The sequence below is a fragment of the Myodes glareolus genome, chromosome 14 (assembly GCF_982192425.1).
Source record: "Myodes glareolus chromosome 14, mMyoGla1.1, whole genome shotgun sequence".
Lineage (NCBI taxonomy): Eukaryota > Metazoa > Chordata > Mammalia > Rodentia > Cricetidae > Myodes > Myodes glareolus.
Window position 1 is genome coordinate 37,358,818 of NC_142039.1, and position 21,909 is coordinate 37,380,726.

Sequence of the window (21,909 nt, forward strand, 5' to 3'; positions counted from 1 at the left end):
TCTGCCAAATATAGCATCTGAGGATTTTTTTCCTTCCTGGTGCAGAACATCATAGTCAACCTTTGTATCTGGGTTTTGGATCATTAGCAAATGACAAAAACATAGACAGAACATAACAGATGTCTCTTTTTGCTATCCAGGCAACATAACTACAGTAGAGTGAGGGACTGACTGGTGATTCTCCCTACTCTATCAGATGAAGACATACAGACAAAGGATATTTCTTAGGCCTTTAACCTACATATGCATCTGACCTGCTGCTGTGGGGCAGGAAACCCCAGAACTGCTCAGAACTGGAATAGATCATGACCCAACCCAGGGAATCCACTGACCCTGCATTTCTCTGAGGCACTGGGACAGCCCACACCCTCCTGCTTGTGACCTGAGACTCCAGCTCACAGACTACTTCCTGCCTCTTTCTGAAGCAGCCTGACAGTTGGGATGTTGCTGCTGAGTGTGTTCACCTTCTCCTACCTCTGGGTGTGTAAGTAGACATTTCCACATGCAAGGGGCAATGAACTCATCCTCATTTCTGTTTCTTCAAATGCTGCTCACGTTGTTCATGAGAATTTTCTCTTTGCTTGCAGTTGGACTTGGGCAGTTGGAGCAACCTGAAATATCAGTCACCAAAGCAATAGGCGAGAGTGCTCAAATAGCTTGTAAAGTCTCTCCAGACCTTGGCGACACAGATATACATTGGTACCGTCAGAAAGAAAATCAACAGTTTGACTATCTAATACATGTCAGGCAAAGCTATAATCAACGTCCCTTAGATGGGATAAACAAGAAAATTGAAGTGAGTAAAGATAGTCAAACTTCTACTTCAACCTTGAAAGTAAATTTCTTGAAGAAAGAAGATGAAGCCTTTTACTACTGTGCAGTCTGGACTTAGCACAACATTAGAGCTTCCAGAACAGCCTGCATAAGAACCATCTCCCACCTGCGCCAACCCACATCCTTCTCAGCAAGCACAGCCACTTGATGCTCAGCTGAGAGGCCACCTGCGCCTTTCCTCAGAGTGCCCCGGAGCTTCTAGGAAACATCTCGGGTTCTATGTCTCCAGTGAGGTTCTGGGGACTAGAGTATGAAGGCAGGATGGCCCCACACTGTTTCCTACTCAGTTAGGGTGTCTGAGAGCTAGTCAAATACAAGAAGGAGAGTTTGCAGCATGACCTGGTCTTTTGTTAATTATTGCACAGAGGTTTGCTGCAAATGAATGATTTAGAATTAAGTCAGGAGAGGGCAAAATATAAGGAGAGACAAGCATCCCACAGGGATATTTCCATTTATAGTTTCCTAGATCCTTTGCAAGCATTGGAGATTTTCAGAAACTGAGAGGTCTGCACTATAGTTTATAGTGCAGAAAGCTAGTGGCCATTACATCTGAAATTTAATAATCAGTTTATCGGGGTATATTAGAGAGCAAAGTACAATGCTTGGGAAGTGATTCAATGTGACAAAGCTTGGTCTATAGCCTTGGAATCACAGCTGAATCAAAGCAAGCTCTATGCCTATACTTCATTTATCTGCTAAGAAAATAGTGAAAAGAAAAAGCAATAGCATCAAGAAATGCAGTAGGTCACAGAGCAAAATAAAAAAAAACAGCATGCTATAGTTGGTGGGTTGGTAAAAAAGGGAGGGATTAGGATGAGGTGGATAACTGAGTGGGTTGGTTAGTGTGACCACAGTGTGTTATATATGTGTATGAAAGTCTCAAACAATAAATTAACAAAAAACAGTAATACATCTCCTTGCATTTCAGAAAGCAACAATATAGAAAACAATAGTTGGTAATTAATGTTTACTCTGAGTTTAGTAGTGGGATCATTGAGTACATCCAAAGAACAAACACTAAAAGTATAAAACTAAAAATTCCTCTGCCACACCCTTGAAATCTACTTTCTATAGACTGAAAAGTTCCAAGGGAGCAACTGCCTAGAATCCCCATGGCAATGAGAATTGAAATGTTGTGGGTTTGAGGTCAAATTATTCTGGACTACCATTAACTACTTAATAATTGTTAATTGTCCTTGATAGTGTCTGAACAAGTATCTTTGTAACTAACAAATAAATCCTTTTGGAATATGTGGGCAGATCACTAGCTGCCACTAACCCAAGGTTAAGCATGCTATGAGATATTATCTGATGTCTATGGTAGAGATTTATGTAGTGATATTTTATTTGTATTTTAATAAATAAAGTTTGCCTGAAGTTCAGAGAGTAAAACCGCTGCACCAATCAGCCTTATAGATCAGGCAGTGGTGATACATACTTTTAATCCCAGTAGCCACACTAGTTTGCCATAGAAACCGGGTGGTAGTGGTTCATGCCTTTAATCCCAACCCTGGAGAAAATTATAAAACAGGAGGAGACAGCTCTCAGACAGTCTCATTCTGAGATTTCTGGAGGCCGGATCACCATTTCGGGCTGAGGTAGAGGTAAGAGTCAGTGGGTGGCTTGTTGTTTTGCTTTTCTGACCTTCAGGTTGAACCCCAATTTCTGTCTCTGGGTTTTTACTAATCGTACTACGGATTTCCCCACTTTGCTATAACCCACTTGCTTAATATTTTCACCAAAGTATTTGAAAAGTGCCTTGATTGATGGCTTTCTTTTGTTCCATTGCCACAGAAACGTCATTAAACTGTCACATGTTGGAACACAGCATTTGTGATCATCTCAACCCGTGTTCCTGCGCAATGACCACTTATAGTTCCCCCTGAAATACTTTGTCTCTTATTCCCATTGAAGTGAGAGCTATGTTTCACAAAGATACTTCAAAGAATTAATGGGGGAAAAGTCTGATGTCAGGAAAGTATCCTCAGGTAGGTGCTGTACTAATCACAACATTTGGGAGGTCAAGGAAAGAATGGCATGTTATTGAGGGCAGCAACATAGAAAGATACTTAGTTCAGAGGGGAGGAGGGCAGGGAAGGAGAGTGCAAGGCAGAAAAAAGGTTTTGATATTATTGATGCAATCAGTATTAATAACAGATATACTTACAATGTGGGCCTCTTCATGGTTTTGGTAAAATTTCTTCTATGGTTTTATTCAAGATATATCTGCATCTTTGACCTGTAATTCTTTTCCATCTTCTGTACATATTTAGGCTTGTTCTTTTCTGCATGTCCCAAAGGCTTCACATGTTGCATTTCTATGGCTAAGATTCATTGTTTTCTTTGACCTAATGATCCAGTTCTTTCACCTTGCCTCCAAGTTCTGATTTTCTGTTCTCCACATGATCATGTGTTGATGACACTTTCCATTCTACTTTTTATGTGACCGATTAAATTTTACACTTCCAGCCTCATTCCTGATTGAATTTTCTTCCCTATCTCTCTCACTTTGGTCAGTTCTATTTTCAGATTCTGAATTGTCTTCATTTTTTTTTTTTTTTTTTGCTTTTTGAGACAAGGTTTACCTGTAGCTTTGAAGCCTATCCTGGAACTAGCTCTTGTAGACCATGCTAGCCTCGAACTCACAGAGATCTGCCTGTCTCTGCCTCCCGAGTGCTGGGATTAAAAGAGTGCGCCACCACCGCCTGCCTTTGTCTTCATTATTTTATTCAGCTATATGTTTGAATCTCTTAGAATTCATCCAGGACTTTTTTTCAAAAAATTCTCTATGTAGTTCTGGTTGTCCTGGAACTTGTTTTGCAGACCAGTCTGGCCTTGAACTCAAAATAAAATAAAATAAAATAAATCATTTAAATTTAAAAAAAGAATAAACTCCTGAGCTACACATGGTGGCACATACCTTTAATCCCAATACTTATAAGACATGTGCCACCATGTGTAGCTAAGGAGTTTATTCTTTTTTTAATTTAAATGATTCATTTTATTTTATTTTATTTTATATTCCATCCACAGTTCTCCCCCTGTCCTCCTCCCTCCCCCTTCTCACCTTCCCCCAAGTCCACCACCTAACCATTCCTAACAATGGGTAAGGGCTCCCATGCGAAGTCAACAAGCACAGTTAGTTGGTGCAGGACCGAGCCCCTTCCCCCTCCATTAAAGTTGAGCATAGCATTCAACGCTAGAGAATGGGCTCCAATAAGCTAGTTCATGCACCAAGGATAGATCCTGGTCCTATTGCCAGGTGTTTCACAGATAGTCCAAGTTTCACCACTGTCTCCCACACATGGAGAGGGTCTAGGTCAGTCCCATGAAGGCTCCACAGCCGTCGGTCTAGAGTTCATGAGTTTTCATGAGATTGGTTCAGCTGTCATTTACATAATGACACCCAACGTTCAGCAATGTATAACCATATAAAGCCTAAAAAACTTTTTAGAAAGCACTCCTAGACCCACAAAAATGGGAGTCAATTAGAGTTTCTTGGTAGCCATATGTTTTCAGATAAGCTCTGTTTGCTGGCAGTGAGCCAGGCCACTGCTCCTTTAACAAAAGGCTTCCTGGTTTGTGCTGGGGCACAGAATGCTCTGGCTCTTTTAGGAGGTCCTATTATGAGGAACTTGAATGGGGTTTGTGAGCTACACTACAGGAAACAGTTTGCAGAGAACAATGCCCAAATTCCCAAAATTACCGATTATAAATATTTGTTTTCATTTAAAAGGATATATGATACAGAGATGAATGCTTTGTATTGGTATAGACTTTGATCTATTGAGGGTATCAGGGTAATTGTAGCATCATAAAAGTTTGACAATAATCATTCTGTTTCTATTGTGTGGAACAATTAGCTCTTTGAGATTCTGGTAGACTCTTGCACTGAAGTCATCTGGTTCTGGGACTTTTTTTGGTTGGGAGACTTTTAATGATTACTTCTATTTCCTTAGGGGTTATAGGTCTGTTTAAATTGTTTAGCTGGTGTTAATTTAATTTTAGTATATGGAACCTATTTAGAAAGTTGTCCATTTCCTTTAAATTTTCCAATTTTATGGAGTTCGAGTTTTTGAAGTATGATCTGATGATTCTCTAAATTTCCTCAGTGTCTGTTGTTATGTTCCCCTTTTCATTTCTGATTTTTGAAATTTGAATCTTCTCTCTCTGCCTTTTAGTTAATTTTGATAAGGGTTTGTCTGTCTTGTTGATTTTCTAGAAGATCCAATTTGTTTTATTGATTCTTTGTATTGTTCTCTTTGTTTCTATTTTATTGATTTCAGCCCTCAAATTAATTATCTCCTGGTGTCTACTCCTCCTGGCTGACTTTGCTTCTTTTTGTTCTAGAGCTTTCAGGTGTTCTGTTAATTGGCTATGTGGGATTTCTCCAACTACTTTATATAGACATTTAGTGCTATGAACTTTCCTCTTAGTACTGCTTTCAAAGTGCTCCATAAGTTTGGATATGTTATACATTCATATTCACTGAATTCTAGGAAATCTTTAATTTCTTTCTTTATTTCTTCCTTGACCCAGGGGTGATTCAGCTGAGCATTACTCAGTTTTCCTGAGTTTCCAAGCTTTCCGTAGTTTGCATTGTTGCTCAGTTCTAACTTTAAGCCATGGTGATACGTTAAGATACAGGGGTTATTTCAATGTTTTTTTTTAATCTGTGTAGATTTGTTTTGTGATCAAATATGTGGTAAGTTTTAGAGAAAGTTCCATGAGGTGCTGAGAAGAAGGAATATCCTTTTGTGTTTGGGTAAAATGTTCTATAGATGTCTATTAAGCACATTTGAGTCATAACATCTGATAGTTCCCTTGTTTCTCTGTTAATTTTCTGTCTGGCAGACCTTTCCAGTGGTGAGAGTGGGCTGTTTAAATTTCCCACTATTAGTGTGTGGGGTTTGATGTGTCATTTAAGTTTTAGTAGTGTTTCTTTTACAAGTGTGGTCATCCTTGTATCTGGGGCATAAGTTTTCAGGGTTGAGACTTCATCTTGATGGACTTCTCCTGTGATGAATATAAAATGTCCTTCTTCATATCTTTTGGATACCTTTAGTTTGAAGTCTGTTTTGTTAGCTATTAGAATAGCTACACCAGCTTGCTTCTTAGGTCCATTTTATCGGAAAGTCTTTTCTCAACTCATTATTCTGAGGAAATATCTGTCTTTGAAGTTGAGGTGTGTTTCTTGCATGCAGCAGAAGGATGGATCCTGTTTTTGTATTCATTCTGTTAGTCTGTGTCTTTTTATAGGCAAGTAGAGTCCATTAATATTAAGGGATATTAGTGACCAGTGATTGTTAGTTCCTCTGTGTGTGTGTGTGTGTGTGTGTGTGTGTGTGTGTGTGTGTGTGTGCTTCCCTTCTTTAGGCTTTGCTGGTGTGGAACTATCTGTTTTCTGGGTTTTCATGGATACAGCTAACTTCCTTGGGTTGGAGTTTTCCTTCTAGCACTTTCTGTATGGCTGGTTTTGTGAATAGGTGTTGCTTAAATCTGGTTTTGTCATGGAATGCCTTGTTTTCAACATATATGATGATTAAAAGTTTTACTGGGTATAGTAGTCTGGGTTGGCATTCATGGTCTCATAGTGTCTGCATAATGTCTGTCTAGGACCTTCCAGCTTTCAGAGTCTCCATTGAGAAGTCAGGTGTTATTCTGATGGGTCTCTCTTTATATGTTACTTATCCTTTTTCATTTGTAACTCTTAATATTTCTTCTTTGTCTTGTATATTTTGTGTTTTGATTATTATGGAGTGAGGGGATTTTTTTTGGTCCAGTCTATTTTGTGTTCTGTATTTTCATAGGCATGTCCTTCTTTAGACTGGGAGAGCTTCCTTCTATGATTTTGTTGAATATATTTTCTGTGCTTTTGAGCTGCTGCTCTTTTCCTTCTATCCTTATCATTCTTGGGTTTAACCTTTGTGCCAGAATTTCTGGATGTTTTATGGTATGATTTTTGTTGACTTTAATGTTTTCTTTGACTATGAATCTATTTCCATTATCATATCTTCAATGCCTGAGATTCTCTCTTCCATCTCTTACATTCTGTTGGTTATGTTTGCATCTTTAGTTCTTGTTTGTTTATCTATATTTTTCATTTTCTAAGTTCCCTCAGTGTGTGTTTTCTTTATTACCTCTATTTCAAGTCTTGAACTGTTTCCTTTACCCGTTTGATTGTTTTTCCTTGGTTTGAAGTGATTTATTAATTTCTTCCATTTTTTGTTTGTCTTTTCCTCCATTTATTTAAGGGAATTTTCCATTTCCTCTTTAAGGATATCTACCATCTTCATGAAGATTTTTTAAGGTCATTTTATTCTGCTTCTTCTGGGTTGTGGTCTTCAGGTCTTCCTATTGAAGTATGAGGTTCTGGTGGTGCCACATTGCTATTTAGGTTGTTGAATGTATTCTTGCATTGGCATCTACCCATCTCACTCCAATTGATGCAGGTAGTGTCTTTGCCTCTTCATCTGATTCTTGCTGTTGGTATCTGTTTCTCAGGGATCCTCCCTTGGACTGATCGGTGCAGTCACTGTGTTTCAGGAAGCCACTGAGGACTCAGGAGATGGGTGGGTTTGGCGGTGGTGTGGGACTTGTAGATTACAGGGTCCAATGGAGTGGTACGGCAGCAACCTGCCTGTAGAAGGTTTGACTTGTGACTGAGGTGGGCCAGGGAGGGTCTAAGTGTTTTGCCCTGAGACTAGGGCTTAGAGACTGCTGTCCAGATGAAAGGCTGGTCAGTCATCTGTGCAGTCCCAGTCTGTGCCTCAGGGAATCATTGAGGTTGTGGGGGATGGGTAGGTTTGGTGGCTGAGTGGGACTTGTAGAGTGCAGGGTTCAATGGGGTGGGGGTGCTGGGGCAGTCTGCCTGAGGGAGGCTTGCTCTTGAGGCTGAGGCAGGTGGGAGAGCAGGTTTTTGCCCTGGGGTCTTGGGCCTAGAGACTGGGCTGTCCAGCTGGGAGGCTGGTCATTCACCTCTGGTCCACTTTGTGTAGTCAGGGATTTATTTGTATCCATTTGAGAGTTAATTCATATTAACTGAATTCTCAGAATGTATTTAGAATTTTAAAAACATTTTTCCTGGAGTCTTGTGTAAATCGTGCTCACTGGGAACTGCATATTTGGTAATTTTGGAGGAGACACAGTCTTGGCTTTTCCTGAACATCATGTTTTAACACTAGATTTGCACACCTAGAGGTAATTTGCTGGTTCGGTTTTTGGTGTACGTTTCTGGCTTGCCTTCACTGTGAGTGGGTGTTCAGATCTATGCATGGCTTCATTGGTTTTATATCAGTTAGATGATGCTGAAGGTCAGCAATGGAGGCACTCCATTCGGATTTATGAGTGAGGAAGCTGTACTGACTGACGCCAGCACGGCTGGGAGGTACACTATCTCTGACCTCACCAGTTGGTGTTCGGCTTGAGTTGGCATGGAAGTAATGGGATGCCATAGTTGTCAGTGGTGTTGTCTTTAGAACTTGGGGAGCAGGCAATGTCTTCTGGTGGTGGGAGTTGGAGTACCAGAGGTGAGTGGTGTGGTCTTCTACCTGAGGAATGGGCAGGTATTCTAGAGGGGTCTGTACATGATGGTGTGGTTTGGGATGACAAGAGTTGACTCAGGTATGTTCAATTTATCTTTATTTTCCTCTATTTCTCAGTGCTTACTAAATCAATCTTTGTTACATACACACTCCTTTGACATTGTGGGACTTTGGTTAAATTACATATCTTTAATTAATTTTCCCAATTTTCAATGAAGAACAAAACATTATTGACCTTAATGAACTACTGAAAGGGCTCATCAAATAATACACATAAAGTTTTGTAATGCCTGCACTAATCCCTCATTCAATAATTGAGGATTAGACTGATGTTCTGAATTGTTAGCACCATATTAGTGCAGGTATTTATTTAGAAAACTAAATATATAAGGCTGTCTAAAATACACAGGTTTGTTTTTAATGCACATTAAAATGGTGTAATGGCATGCTATGTTATCTTTAAGTTGTTCATTCAATGGAAAAACTTAACAGCAAAACAAAAAGCAAATTTCTTTGTCTGGGTGGTCAGAAGTCTAAAGTTGGGGTGGATGTAAATTCTCCCTGCAACCTATCTCCACATATTTCAGGAGAAGTGCACAGTGAGCATCAATATTAGTAGAAAAGTGTTCCCCAAGAGAAATTTCAAATGTAGATCTCAGGGGCTATCTAAAGACTATCTATCTCTTAACTATCATTTAGCTATTTATCCAGTATTCGTCATCTATATATTTATCATCTATTATCTCTCACCTACCTATTATCAATCTTTATCATCTATCTATCTTCCATAATCAATCTATCTATCACCTGCCATTTACCTATATGTATCTAACATCTATTTCTATATTATATGAATCACCTAGAACATCTCTCTTCTACCTTTTTTCCTCCTTCCCTACCTCTCTCCTATCTTCATTCCCTTCATCTTCTTTAGCTCTGTTATTTCCTCAAATTTAAGTGCAAAATAACTTTACAAGTGGGAGAAATCAGTTTTTAAACTGAGTTTGTAAAACAATTCTTCAGCACACCTTGATAAATACATTTCCATTTTTATGCTCTGTCGGTTTTAGCTGAAAAAGGAATAACTGTAAGCAGGATAAAAACAGAAGGTGTTCATTCAAGCACTGTGTGTAATCTATCACCATATGGTTGTTAGAATAACTGGAATCAAGCTTAAGACTCTGGGGGAGATAATGGATCTATGGAGGGTGCTTGCTATTCACAAAGCTCTAAAATTCTCTTTCATGATTGTGGAATTTTCATCTCATTCTATACTGTGCATAATAAGGCAGCCCTTCCGATATGATTGTTATAATCATATCTCCTCAAACAATATGGAAAAATACAAACATCAGTTTGTTAAAATGATGTCAAGGAGAATTGTCTTTGAAGTGTCCAATGGGCAAGAGGTGGAGGGGGGACTGCCACTACCAGGGGAAAGTGACTCTGTTATTTAAACATAGGTATAACAATGAGGTCTTCTAATAGTACCTTTGCATTTGGAACATGATAAAACGACTCTGTGACATAGCTCTGAATCATCGTGTCTGATCCTTGCTCTCTGTCCATTCTCCAAGAGCTAGGGTTCTACCTTAATCTACCGTAGCTAAGGTCCTATTCACTGTCTCTGGTGTTCATTGCAACTATCACTGGAAATGCCAGCTCTCGGAGCTTTTCCTTCCATCTTTGGCTTGGGTTTGTTGGTTGATTTGGTTCCCTTCTTCCCTTTATTAATTTTGTAGTCGGCGCCAAATGTGGATAAAAATGATTTAAGCATGTCTAATTTCTTTCCTCACTTTTCAGACAGAGACCCCAAACTAAGAATATCTGAAGATCAGCCATCCTTTGGCCCAAAGCCCAAACAAGATGGTGCACATAAGTTACAAGCTGTCTGGTTTCCTTATCCAGAACACCATCGTGCACTGGTACCAGCTGAAAGAAGGGGGACCCTGAAATGAATCTTCGATGACTCAGTCAAGAGTTACAAGCAAGACAAACCCAACTTTCACTTGGAAACCGATGAGAAGAGCGATGGTACCTATAACCTGATAATCAACAATGTTATCACAGCAAAGCCACATACTATTGTGCCTGCTGGGATCTCACAGTGTCTCATCATCTGAAGGAATCTATAAGAAAACCTTCTTCTCCCTGCTCCTCAGCTGCACTCATGGTCACTAAACCACCGAGGACCCTCAGTGTTCTCCTTCATAGGTTCATAGGTATTGGGACTGGCTGGATCCTTGGGACTCATTTCACTCAAAATTGTTGCTGCAAATGGAGAAGCTGGAGCCAGAGAAGATCTGGAGCTAGTGACCCACAAAGGTGACTGTACTTGTATTTCAGCCTCAGTGCCCTTCCTACTTTTCTTATGATCATTTCTGAGTTAAAGTTTTTTTAGCAAAATTTTGATTAGCTTTAATTCTCAACTTGGCACAAGTCAGAATTGTTATTGGATTGTGATGGCATCTATGAAATAAAAATGATACCAGTCTATGAAAGTATATGAGTTTTCTCTCTTACACATGCATACACATCTGTAAGATAGATATGTATGTATATGTGAATATATGTACATACATACACACAGATAGATAAATAGATAGATAGACAGACTGATAGAGAAGCAGCCTGCTTGTTTTTCTTATAGAAGTCTTCAACTAGTTAGGAACCAGAAGTCACTAAAATATACCAACATTTCTGGAAGATGAACTGATCTGAACTCAATGCACAAACTATTATTTTGTCTCAAATGTCACCTGGGGCCTGGAGAGGTGGCTCACCACCAACAGTGCTTTCCGTTCTAGCAGAGGTCCTGGGTTTGGCTCCCAGCGCTCACACAAAGGCCCACAGCTGCCTGTAACTCCAGTTCCAGGGCATTCATGCCCTCTTCTGGCTTCTGTTGGCACTGAACATGCACATGCTATATAAAACATATATGCAGGCAAAATACTCCCCTATGTAAAACTAAAATTTTAAACATTTACATTTAATACCATAATCAGGATATAATTTCTTCTACAGTTTTGTCCTCCCATCTGCATTGGTGACTGTGAGCTGACTGTTCAAGGATGGTTGTTTTGATCACCAACCTCCATCTTTTGGGACAGAGATCACATCTGCTCATGTAACTTACACCTGGGCTGCTGAATCTGGGGATGACATGGTGGCCAGGTAGGCCTTTTAGGTGCTCCAGGGTTATCTGCCATTTCTCTCCTCCAGAGGTGAGTTTCAGAAGATCACAGAACTGCCTTCAGGGTCCCCCACACACACCAGAATTTCAGAACACTGAATCTTAATTTCTACTTTCTAGTGTAAATAAGGGATTTATAATTTCATAGAAGATAGAAATGTATAATTTTAAATTCTTATATGAGGGAGAACAAGAAATCACCAAAGAAACCATTTCCTAGTTGCCACCACCCTGATAATAAATCACATGACTTCCTAGAGCATGGGAGGCTTGCTTCACCATCCTCGGTTGCTCCATTTCCACTGCCATGGCTGGAGAGCTCTCTCCCTTAAGAAACCCCCAAATTACTGAAGGCATAGCCTTGGTGTTTCTGAGAATAGAGGCATAGTGCTGAATTATCTTAGCAGTTTCAGCAATATTAAGCATCTGGGGGTTAATTCTCAGAATGTCTCCTGCTAACATAGGAAAGCTGTTGGTTTGTGGCACGGCCCAGCCTCCTTCTGCTTTTAGCCTTCCCATTGTTTGCTGGTACTTTCCAGTAACTGTTGCCTCAGAAGAGAGAACAGTTTGTGAACGTCAGTTCACACTGAAACTTACAAACTCCTGGATAACACAAAACTTTCCAAAGGAATCCAGGTCAGCTTTGTAAGATAGAGTTTCCAAATGGTTCATCATTCTACAGCTCAAGAGAGGGCTCATGTTTTTGTAGAAGGTCTGAGCAGTGTGACAGCTCGACATGGATCAAGAAATTTTCGAAAGGGACAAAGCTCATAGTAATTCCCTCAGGTAAGGAAGCTGCTTTACTGCTAACTTAGTTGTAAGTAACCGATGAGATTTTTCTCATTTTTAGAAATTGAAAAACAATTGATCAACCATATCCAGCCACAACTTTGCAGTTATGAGTTATTGGGAATAGAAATAAAGCTACTTTGTAATCAATTTCTCCCATCTTTGTCAGTCAGCAAACTGCAATCCTGTATTTAAAATGCATACACATGGGTAGAAGTTAGAATTCTGTGAAGACTATTCACTAATATTGCTACTATATAAAGCCACTTTTCTGTTGAAGGTCTTTTAAGTAGTACTCTTCAAAGTGGAATTTTATTAATTTCTCCTCTTTGTATTTGGGGAATTACAATATGTTCCTTTCTTCAGAAAACTGAAAGATTTCTATTCATGATTACGATTACATACCGAAGGAGGTCAACGAATCGCTCTCCTTTACCTGACACTTTAGGGTCATGTGAGAACAGACGAAATTTATGGCACTGAGACACTTGGATGCTGCCTACAAAAGGCTTGATTTAAAGGAATGTGTGTGTTCTACAAGGCATTTCAGTTCCAGGTCCATGCAAAGACTCTTTATAGCTCTGCATCTGCCTTGGGTCATCTATGCTCAGCTGATGAACAGTTTTTGTTCAGAACGTAAGAGCTAAAAAGGCTAGACATGACATCAACTCCACATTATTTAGCTTCCTGCCCCGAGGGTTAGGTGTTGTGATTAGGCCTCACAAGACCTTGGACTGTGGCTTCCAGAAAGTTAGACGGCCCTGGGTTCCCAGAATCCTTTCCACTCTTAATTTGTGTAATAGTTATTGCTTTTGAAGTCCAAATTTAGGATGAGCCTTTCAAATCCAAAAGCATATAAAATCTGAAACTCTTTTTTGGTTTAAGCATTTTTGGATGAGTGATACTTGAAGTGTGGGCCAATAAAAATTAGAGGATGCGGCCACAAATCATTCCATTAAAGAGAGAAATACATTAGAAAAAAAATTAAAAGCTAGACATTGTGTGAAGGATTGTGTGCGCCTTCAGCCGTTATTCTCCATTATTACAGAGACGTTTATCTCCTTTCACAGAGGAAACACTTGGGCTGAGATGTATGATTTCTCCCTAGTTACAGAACATACAATGAAGGCAAATATTGTGTATTCCAATGTCACAAGCATTGTGTTATTGTTTTGTTTTGTTTTGTTTTGTTTTTGAGACGGGGTTTCTCTGTAACTTCGGATCCTGTCCTGGAAACTAGCTCTTGTAGATCAGGCTGGCCTCGAACTCACATTTCCTGTTCTGTGGCTTGACCTTTTACATGGATACTTTCATTGGCACTTGATTCTAAACATTCACTATTTGTATGATTACATGAAGCATCACATGAATGAAATGCTTCTGTTGTGAAGCCAATTTTAGCCTCTTTCTCCCACAAAAGATAATGGAGATCTTTCTGAATATGTGTTCACTAAATGATTAAGGTGTGTTTCTTGGGTTATTTCTATAACGACATGACTCATTTTTACTTCTGTATTGCCATCAAATTTTATGGAAATATTGAAGATGGTAAAAGAAGTAAACTACATGAAATGCACTCCTTACTTGCACAACTTAGAGTTGTGTGACTCTCGTGATGAGACAGCAAAGGACTTAAACACAGTTAACATATTCTGATACATGGTGCAGAATTAAAATTCAGGGCTCTGCAAACATCAAGGAATCTTTCACTCAAAAGGAGGATTTCCAAGCAAGGACTAGCTTGTGAAGTCATCATTAATAATTCATATCCTGGTGTTGGGAATAGCAGCTCAGTTGCAGAATTCTTACCTAGCATGTCAGGAGCTTGCAGGTAAATGTGAATTTACCTGTGAAATAATACAAACCTTTATCGGTTGGAATTAGATTCTAGTAAGAAATCATGTTATAATTCATCTAGATGTTATAATTCATCTAGAAGCCAATTATTTAATTTATCTGAATCATCAAATGCCTAAAGGTATCTATTTACTAAATGTTTAAATACATGAATACTATTACTGGTTTATCAAAAGTAAATACATATTTAAAAAGTATAAGTACATGCTAGGCTAATAATTTATTTATATACAAAAAGCTTTTAAGGGAACAGATTTCTTCTTATAGTTATTAAATTTCCTATTGATCATAGGAGAATTGTTAAGATAGATAAATAAGAAAAAACACCTGTTACTATCATTCATAGCCATTATTCTGTAAAATTTCAATTCAGTCATTAATCCAGTATATTTTATTTATATTTACAAAAATCTGGACAGAGTAGATTCATGATACTGGATCTAACTGTGTTTACTTGGTGCAATGTTACGAAGCACCTACCTAACTATTATTCTTAAAATTATTCATATTTTCATTCATGGTTGCCTTGAAGGTAATGGCATTCCTCTTTAGTGGGTATTGTATGAATTATTTGAAATTATATATGGAAATTATCTAGATCAGTACCTGAGTCTGGTAGATAATTAAATATTAACTTCTCCACAATTCAGGTTACTATCCCTCATAGATTTGTATGAACTCAGTAATGCAAATATATGGACGATATCTAACACAGATCTCACATTAGATCACTCAGGATATACATCATACTGATACTTTCTAAAACGAATACCCCATTTTCAAAAGTTATTGCAATTTAACATTCTTCTTGTATTGGTAAAGAAAGCCTCAGCCTACATTCTCTCATCTCAGATCTGCTTAAGTGCAGCCAGTGGTATCCTAGCCCTAAAGCCAGGACTAAGAAACGTATCTTCCATCCTTCTCAAACAATCACCCCACAAGGTAGAAAGAGAAACAGCTATACCACACAAACTGTGAATTGATTGTTTTCAATGCCTGTTTCCAAAACTCGTTTAAGAAGAACTTAAACAATCCACAAGGAGTCACTCGGCTAAAAAACATCAGGAGATCAAAATGGGAAACAAAAAGGAGAAACAGTTGTGGTTACCTAGCAAGGAACATTAAAATTTTATGCTTAAGGATAAAAGAAAACATAGTGAAAAACACAGTTTTTATTATTTGATTAAAAGAAACAAATCATATTTTGAAATCCATGATAAATTTCAGAAAGGATTTCAGTGCACAAGACCTTCCGAAGGAAAGCAAAACACAGAGCAGGCACTGTTGTCCATTCACTGAGAGACTTGTTGAATGAACATGACACTGTCACCTCATCAGTACTGGGAACCTTTGACAGTTAGAGCCATGCATTTTGGGAGCTCTCAGAAGATAGGATATGATATGGTGGACCTGCGATGGCCGCACAGCCTGGCCATCTGCTGTCCCTCTAGTCTACCGGCGTTGAGACTAAGTCAGGTGTTTCAGGCTGCACTTTGGAATGAGCAGGCTGAAATCCATTTGCAACTGTTCTTTCTAGGAAAAGATAGGACTTTCATGTGCCATGCTGTTGACGTGGAGCAGAACAGCTCTTCTGGATAGCAGAAGTGAAATGTTTTCATGCACGACACATACTCGTTTGCAGCCAGGCAGGGCTCTCTTGGTTGCCTTTCACATGAAGCCAGATGATGCCCCTGAAACTGGTATGCGAAAGGTACTTTTGCTAAGATCATAACCTTGGGAATTTCATCAAACTCAGAGCAGACCAGAATGCAAAGAGGACAGAGGACTTCATTTTACTCATATTCGCCATGGATCAGAGATCCCTAAATGCATAACTCTCAAGAGCAAGTACAAGGCTTGGTCCAGTGCAATCAACATGTCGTGCTGGAGCAATCATAGCACACAAATTCCTCCAGTTGAACTGATTCACACTAGTACAGCTGTTTTAGGATAAAGAGCTGACGCCCCCAAGGCCATTTGATTTGCTCAGAGACACAATCTGTCATACACATATGTTGCCCACTGAAGCCCGAGAATCAAGAACTCTAAAGTTGTTTTGTCTGTGTTGAGTCACTGTGGAGTTCTTAGCAGAAAATCGTTGGCACAAGAACAACACTTGCCAGTTATTTTACTCTTTCTAGGGTAAGAGGGAAGGAAAAAGACGACCAAACCAGAAAATAGTAGGAGTACCAAGGAGAATCGAACATGATGGAGAGATGGCTGTAGAAATTTTACAAGAATTTTTGATACAAACAATTTTATTAAAGAAGAACATGAACATTTTACAAATAACATAATAGGATTTAGCTTTATGTATGTGTGAACTATAAAATGCTCATACACAAACTATGTAATACTTACATGTAACAATCAAACATACGTGACTATTAGTGAAAGCTTATTTGGACAATTAGATAGTATTGTCAAAGTTTAAAATTGGATGCCAGAGATGGATCAAGTGTCTCTTAAATCAGATAAATTTATATTCAGACACATTTGAGAAACACATTTCTATTTTATCTAAGTAATACTTCAACATTAAATGAAACAAAAAGTTAAAGTTTTTTCTAAAGCCAAACAAAACATGCAAGTGTATAACTCTGTAAGATTGTTTAAAGAAGTTGATTGGTCTGTCCCCGCCCCAGTTCTAGACACTGTCGATTATTTGGAAGAAACAGTTTAAAAACAGTCCAGTTCTCAAGCCTAGAGAGGTTTAGATGTGGAAATGAGATGCTGTGGGATGACAGAAAGAGTAAAAGCTGCAGAATTGGGCAGAGATCCACAGGTACAGGCAAGGGATCAATTCAGTGCATGCTGTTGTACTATGGAGGAAAAGGCCACTAAAACAGGCAATTTGCCTCACAACATCTCATATGTGAGATCACACAAAAGAAGCACATTTGAGAATCATCTAAGTGGAGGGTGGGCTAATTGAATTGCTAATGCCTGGGAGAGTGATTTAGCCAGACAGTCTAAGAGACAAGTGGGGGGAAGATTGGCCATTAGGGAGTGTAGATCCCAGTCCTCAGAGATATCATATCTCAGAGATATCATTCTCAATACTCCTTCATCCATCTTGAAAATGTGATCTAACCTGAAAAAACACAGGAGATGTAGCAAAGAACCCGTGCTGGCTTGTGGAACAACAAAAGATATATTTCAATTAGGCTCCTCCAGTCACCAACTGACTTCTAGAAGTCATGCAAAACCCTCTACTAATCATGTATCTCTAAAATGAGGACGATAGTAAATCTCTACAACCTATGAAGTGTGAAAGTCTACAGTGGGTGCTAACTCAGTCATAATTTGTCTTCCTAGCACAGTGCTCCAGATTTTGCCAATCCATGTAACAGCTGAATCTCCCTAGTAATTCTTTTTTATATTTTCCTACAGGCAAACGCTTCGATTCAGACATTTTCCCCAAGCCTACCATTTTTCTCCCTTCTGTTGCTGAAATGAATCTCCATAAGGCTGGGACATACCTTTGTCTCCTCGAGAAATTCTTCCCTGATGTTATAAGTGTATATTGGCGAGAAAAGGGTGGCGATAAGGTTCTGGAATCTCAAGAGGGAAATACCATGAAGACTAAAGATACATACATGAAGTTAAGTTGGCTGACTGTGGCTGAAGATTCAATGGATAAGGAGTATGGATGCATAGTCAAACATGAAAACAATCAGAGAGGAGTTGATCAAGAGATTCTCTTTCCTCCCATAGATAAAGGTATGTGTACATTAATGTACATGTATTTCCAGAAAACACGTGTAAAAGGGAATGATCATATTGTTTTAATATGTATTGATAAAAAATGAATCTTTCTTAAATCTTACTACATATATTATAAATAGAACCAGGCATGTCTCAGAGAATGTTATAGGAAAAAATAGCAAAATATTTGTTTTTAATTTACCCAGCCTCAGTTATACTACATAAAATATATAAAATATTAAATAAAATATTTTTTAGAATTGCTGCATGAATTAAATGGAACAACATACCTGAAGACATCTAGCCATTCAGTGCCATTTCCACTTTTGCTGTCTGTACTTGATTCAGACACAAGAACAATACACACCTTTCAGAAATGTTCCATCATGAAAAATAAACAAAACTTCCAAATTCAATATAAATGCACTAAATTTTGTCTTTAAGTTCATTTAGTTTTTAACTGACAAGGTAGTGCTCACATAAAAAAATTATATTCAATAAAAAGGAGAACTATTAGGCCCTTGAAGATTTCTGACAGCCTTGAGGGTTCTGATTTTTGCTGTACTTGTCGCTGTTCATAGCATTCCTAATATAAGTGTGGATGAGGCTCACATATACAACACGTTTCTGTTTTCCATGGTGAGTTGTTCTCTTGCCGTTTGTAACTTCAGCCACCTGGGTAAACATCTGCTGGGTCGCCTGCAGGCCAGCTCTGAGTGAGATGTGGATGAATAGGATGAGTTAGTGACCGTGTGACTTCAGCGAAGAGCTCGAACTCTGTTCCGCATCATTTAGAACCATGCATTATTCAGGAGCCGTGTCCTAGACACAGCTAGGCAGAAGGCTGAGAGGGCAAAGACAGGTCGTGGGCCAGTAGCTAGCTCTTCATATGGCTGTGTTCTTATCCTGAGTCTTGAAAACATGCCTAAAGACCCAGAGTAACAGAGAAACAGAATCCTTTATTTTTCCCATGTGGCTGACAAACCCTTTTGATCTAGTAGAGAAATACACGAAGGACAAAACATGGGGACATCTTTGCCATTCATTCATTACACGTTCTCGTTAAGTCTTTGTCCTCTGGAAGACTTTGTTTCAGCAGTGGCCAGTGAAGTCTGTAAAGATGCCCACCTTTACCTAGGGTTTTTATGAAGAGAAAACAAATTAATGGAAATGAAGGAAGTTGTTGTTTGCCACAGCGTAGCAAATCATTACGAGAGAGCCCCCATGTTCGGTTTCCAGCTTAAAGAGATAAAGGCAAGACAAATATACATGGACATTCTATTAGTTTACTTATGTTGTGACTTTTCTAGTGGTCAAGGGAAAATAAAGAAGGGTAAAACCATTGGTGGTGAATGCATGCAGAGGAGAGGTTCCAGTTATTATAATTTACTTACAATGGACTCTGAAAAAAGTGTTTGCCATGTGTGCCTCATGCAGGAAAGAAATCAAGGCATTTCTGGTAACAACTCTCAACAAAGAACTTCTAATGCTGTCTCTGGGAAGACGTTTTGCTTTGTGCAGTTTGTCTTGATTAAAAAAAAAACTTAATGACATGATTGTCAAAGGACGTGAAGCTGAGCGCTAAGACTGCAATTACCTTATCTGAGGGAGTTTAGAAACTCATAGATTGTATTCTTAGTAACCCTATTTATTCTTTCATACCTCAATAGGTTCATACTGGTAGAAATTTTACTTATCTTTTAGATAATAAAATTACTAAAAGGATAAAAAATAGCCAGTAAAGCAGATCTTGAAGACCGAAAGTGAACATGACTGTATTTACATTTTTACCAAACACACCCAAATCCATTTTAATGCACGCAGAACTTGTTCTTCAGTAACATTCCACAGTAAAAAGAAATCCACACCTACGAGAACACATTTGGCAGAATAAGCTCAGAGAACAGGTGTGTGCTTCTCTAATACTATTTAAAATAATCAAGCACTTTATTTTTGTTTTTAAAAAACTCATAGGTGCCCCTGCCTCATCTCAAGTTTCACATAGGAAACTAGAAATATAACTTGGATTATCTGTTTATCCCCAGAAATAACTGCACTGGGACCTTCAGATATTAGAGTAAAAAGAATTGAAATCTTAGCAGGTTTTTCTTTATCTCTTTTTTTAATTTTTTTTTTTTGACAGAGTCCTGCTCTGTAGACATGGCTGGTCTGGAATTCACTGGATAGACCAGGCTTAATTTTTTTTCACAATGTGACACATCTAGTCAAGTTTATGCAAGCCCACATGTCAACCATTATTTTGCTTATTTTTCTATTAAGCATGAATTTATACGTCCTCGCTTTTGAAGCAGAAGTTTTTCTAAGACCTATGAGTACACAAGAATAGTGTGTCTGGGAGGGAAGTTTTAGGCATTACATTGAGATTATGATAATGGTACAATCTTTGTGAACTTCAACATGTTCACATGTAAAAGCATCTTATATGAATGTCCCCTACAGAATTACATGTAGTGCAACTAATGTTTTTGGGATTGCAAGGGTCATATTTTAATGACTGTCTTTCTGTTGACATTATATTTAATATGCAAATGTGTACAAATAGGTATATGAATATATTCACACACACATATATATGTATATAAATATATATATATATATATATATATATATATATATATATATATATATATATATATATATATTGTGAAGTAATAGCCATAGATAGTTGACTGATGTTTGTTTTTTTCCTTTTGGTTGTCAACATCATTAATCCCACAGAAGCTTATTTGAAAACTGAATATGGTAAGTTTTGGATTATATTTTCTTCCTCTTAATCATCTGAACATTTTAATCCACCTTGCTTTCAGTAGAAAAAAAAAAACAGAACTGAATTTTGCCGAATAGACTGAGTAACATTTAAAGAAATCAGTCATTTACTTGTCATCATATTAACATAGCAAATTAACAAATGAGAGTTCAGTGAGATGCTCTGAACAACTACAAAGAAGACCCTAGTCCATCCACCCATCCATCTATCCAATCACACCACTATCCATCCATCCATCCATCCATCCATCCATCCATCCATCCATCCATCCATTCTTCCATCCATCTAATCAACCACCCAACCACCCCACCATCTACCCACCCATCCACCCATCTATCCATCCATCCAACCACCCCACTACACATCCATTCGCCCATCATTTAATGACTGGGAAAACAGTGATATCAAGTTATTCTAGCATTGCTTATAAACATTGATAAATAAAACCAATACCTCAATTTCAATTCAGAGAATCAGACACTTAAAAAAAACTACACAGGCTTGTCTCTCCCCAGAATGTGGCTACAGAAACATGCACAGAAATAAATAGAAAACAATGTATTCTTTATAGGATAGTTCATTTTGGAGGATAATAAATTGGGGTCTTGCGGGCAAAGGGTTACTCATCTAGAAAAAGATGAAGTGCCTCGTATCAAAAGGCGTTGTAGCTGTAGTCCATGACCTGCAATTACACACAATTCAGAACCCCCCTTTATTGTTAGTGTACAAAACAATAGGTTTTATGACACCACTTTCATGCATGTTAGAAGTAATTGCTCCTTTTCTTCCTCTTCTGTTTTTATTAGGAACTTTCTGTGTTGCTGTTCTGTTTTTATTAGGAACTTTCTGTGTTGCTGAGCTGTCGGTAGCTGGCTTTTCTTTGTTCATATATTTTCCTTGTGATATTTCTTCTTCACTGTTCTCTATGGTTGATATTGTCCTACTTCCTCTTTCGTGTGTGTGGTTTGATTTAAAGCACCTCCTACAGTGCTGACTTGGTGGCCACAAAGTGCTTGATTTTATGCACTTTTTAAAAGGTCTTTGCTTCTCCACTGATTTTTCAGATGCCATTTCCTCAATACAGTTGCACATATTGTCAGCAGTTTTTTCTCTTGCTATTTTTATTTTATTTATTTTTTAATACAGTCTTTTCTTATTCCACACAGCCATCCCTGATCAGTTCTTATTCCCTCCCT

At 38.3% G+C, this 21,909-nt stretch overlaps 1 protein-coding gene and 1 long non-coding RNA gene across 4 annotated transcripts in view; both read left to right on the forward strand.

Moving 5' to 3' along the window:
* Nucleotides 1-211: 211 nt before the first annotated feature.
* Nucleotides 212-21,909, forward strand: part of LOC125417462 (T-cell receptor gamma chain C region 5/10-13) — a 30,865-nt gene continuing 9,167 nt past the window's right edge. The window contains exons 1-5 of one of the 3 annotated variants that reach the window (XM_085699265.2): nt 212-484; nt 588-890; nt 12,298-12,357; nt 17,611-17,940; nt 20,665-20,688. In XM_085699265.2, the coding sequence (XP_085555391.2) occupies nt 442-484; nt 588-890; nt 12,298-12,357; nt 17,611-17,940; nt 20,665-20,688 (760 nt within the window). In that variant the 5' untranslated portion in view covers nt 212-441. The remainder of the gene's footprint in view (nt 485-587; nt 891-12,297; nt 12,358-17,610; nt 17,941-20,664; nt 20,689-21,909) is intronic. The other 2 variants (XM_085699267.2, XM_085699263.2) reach the window with 2 other exon arrangements.
* On the forward strand, nt 897-10,882 carry LOC146891983 (uncharacterized). The gene is made up of 3 exons (XR_015005085.2): nt 897-2,438; nt 2,629-2,822; nt 10,182-10,882. It is a non-coding gene; the product is annotated as an uncharacterized LOC146891983 (long non-coding RNA).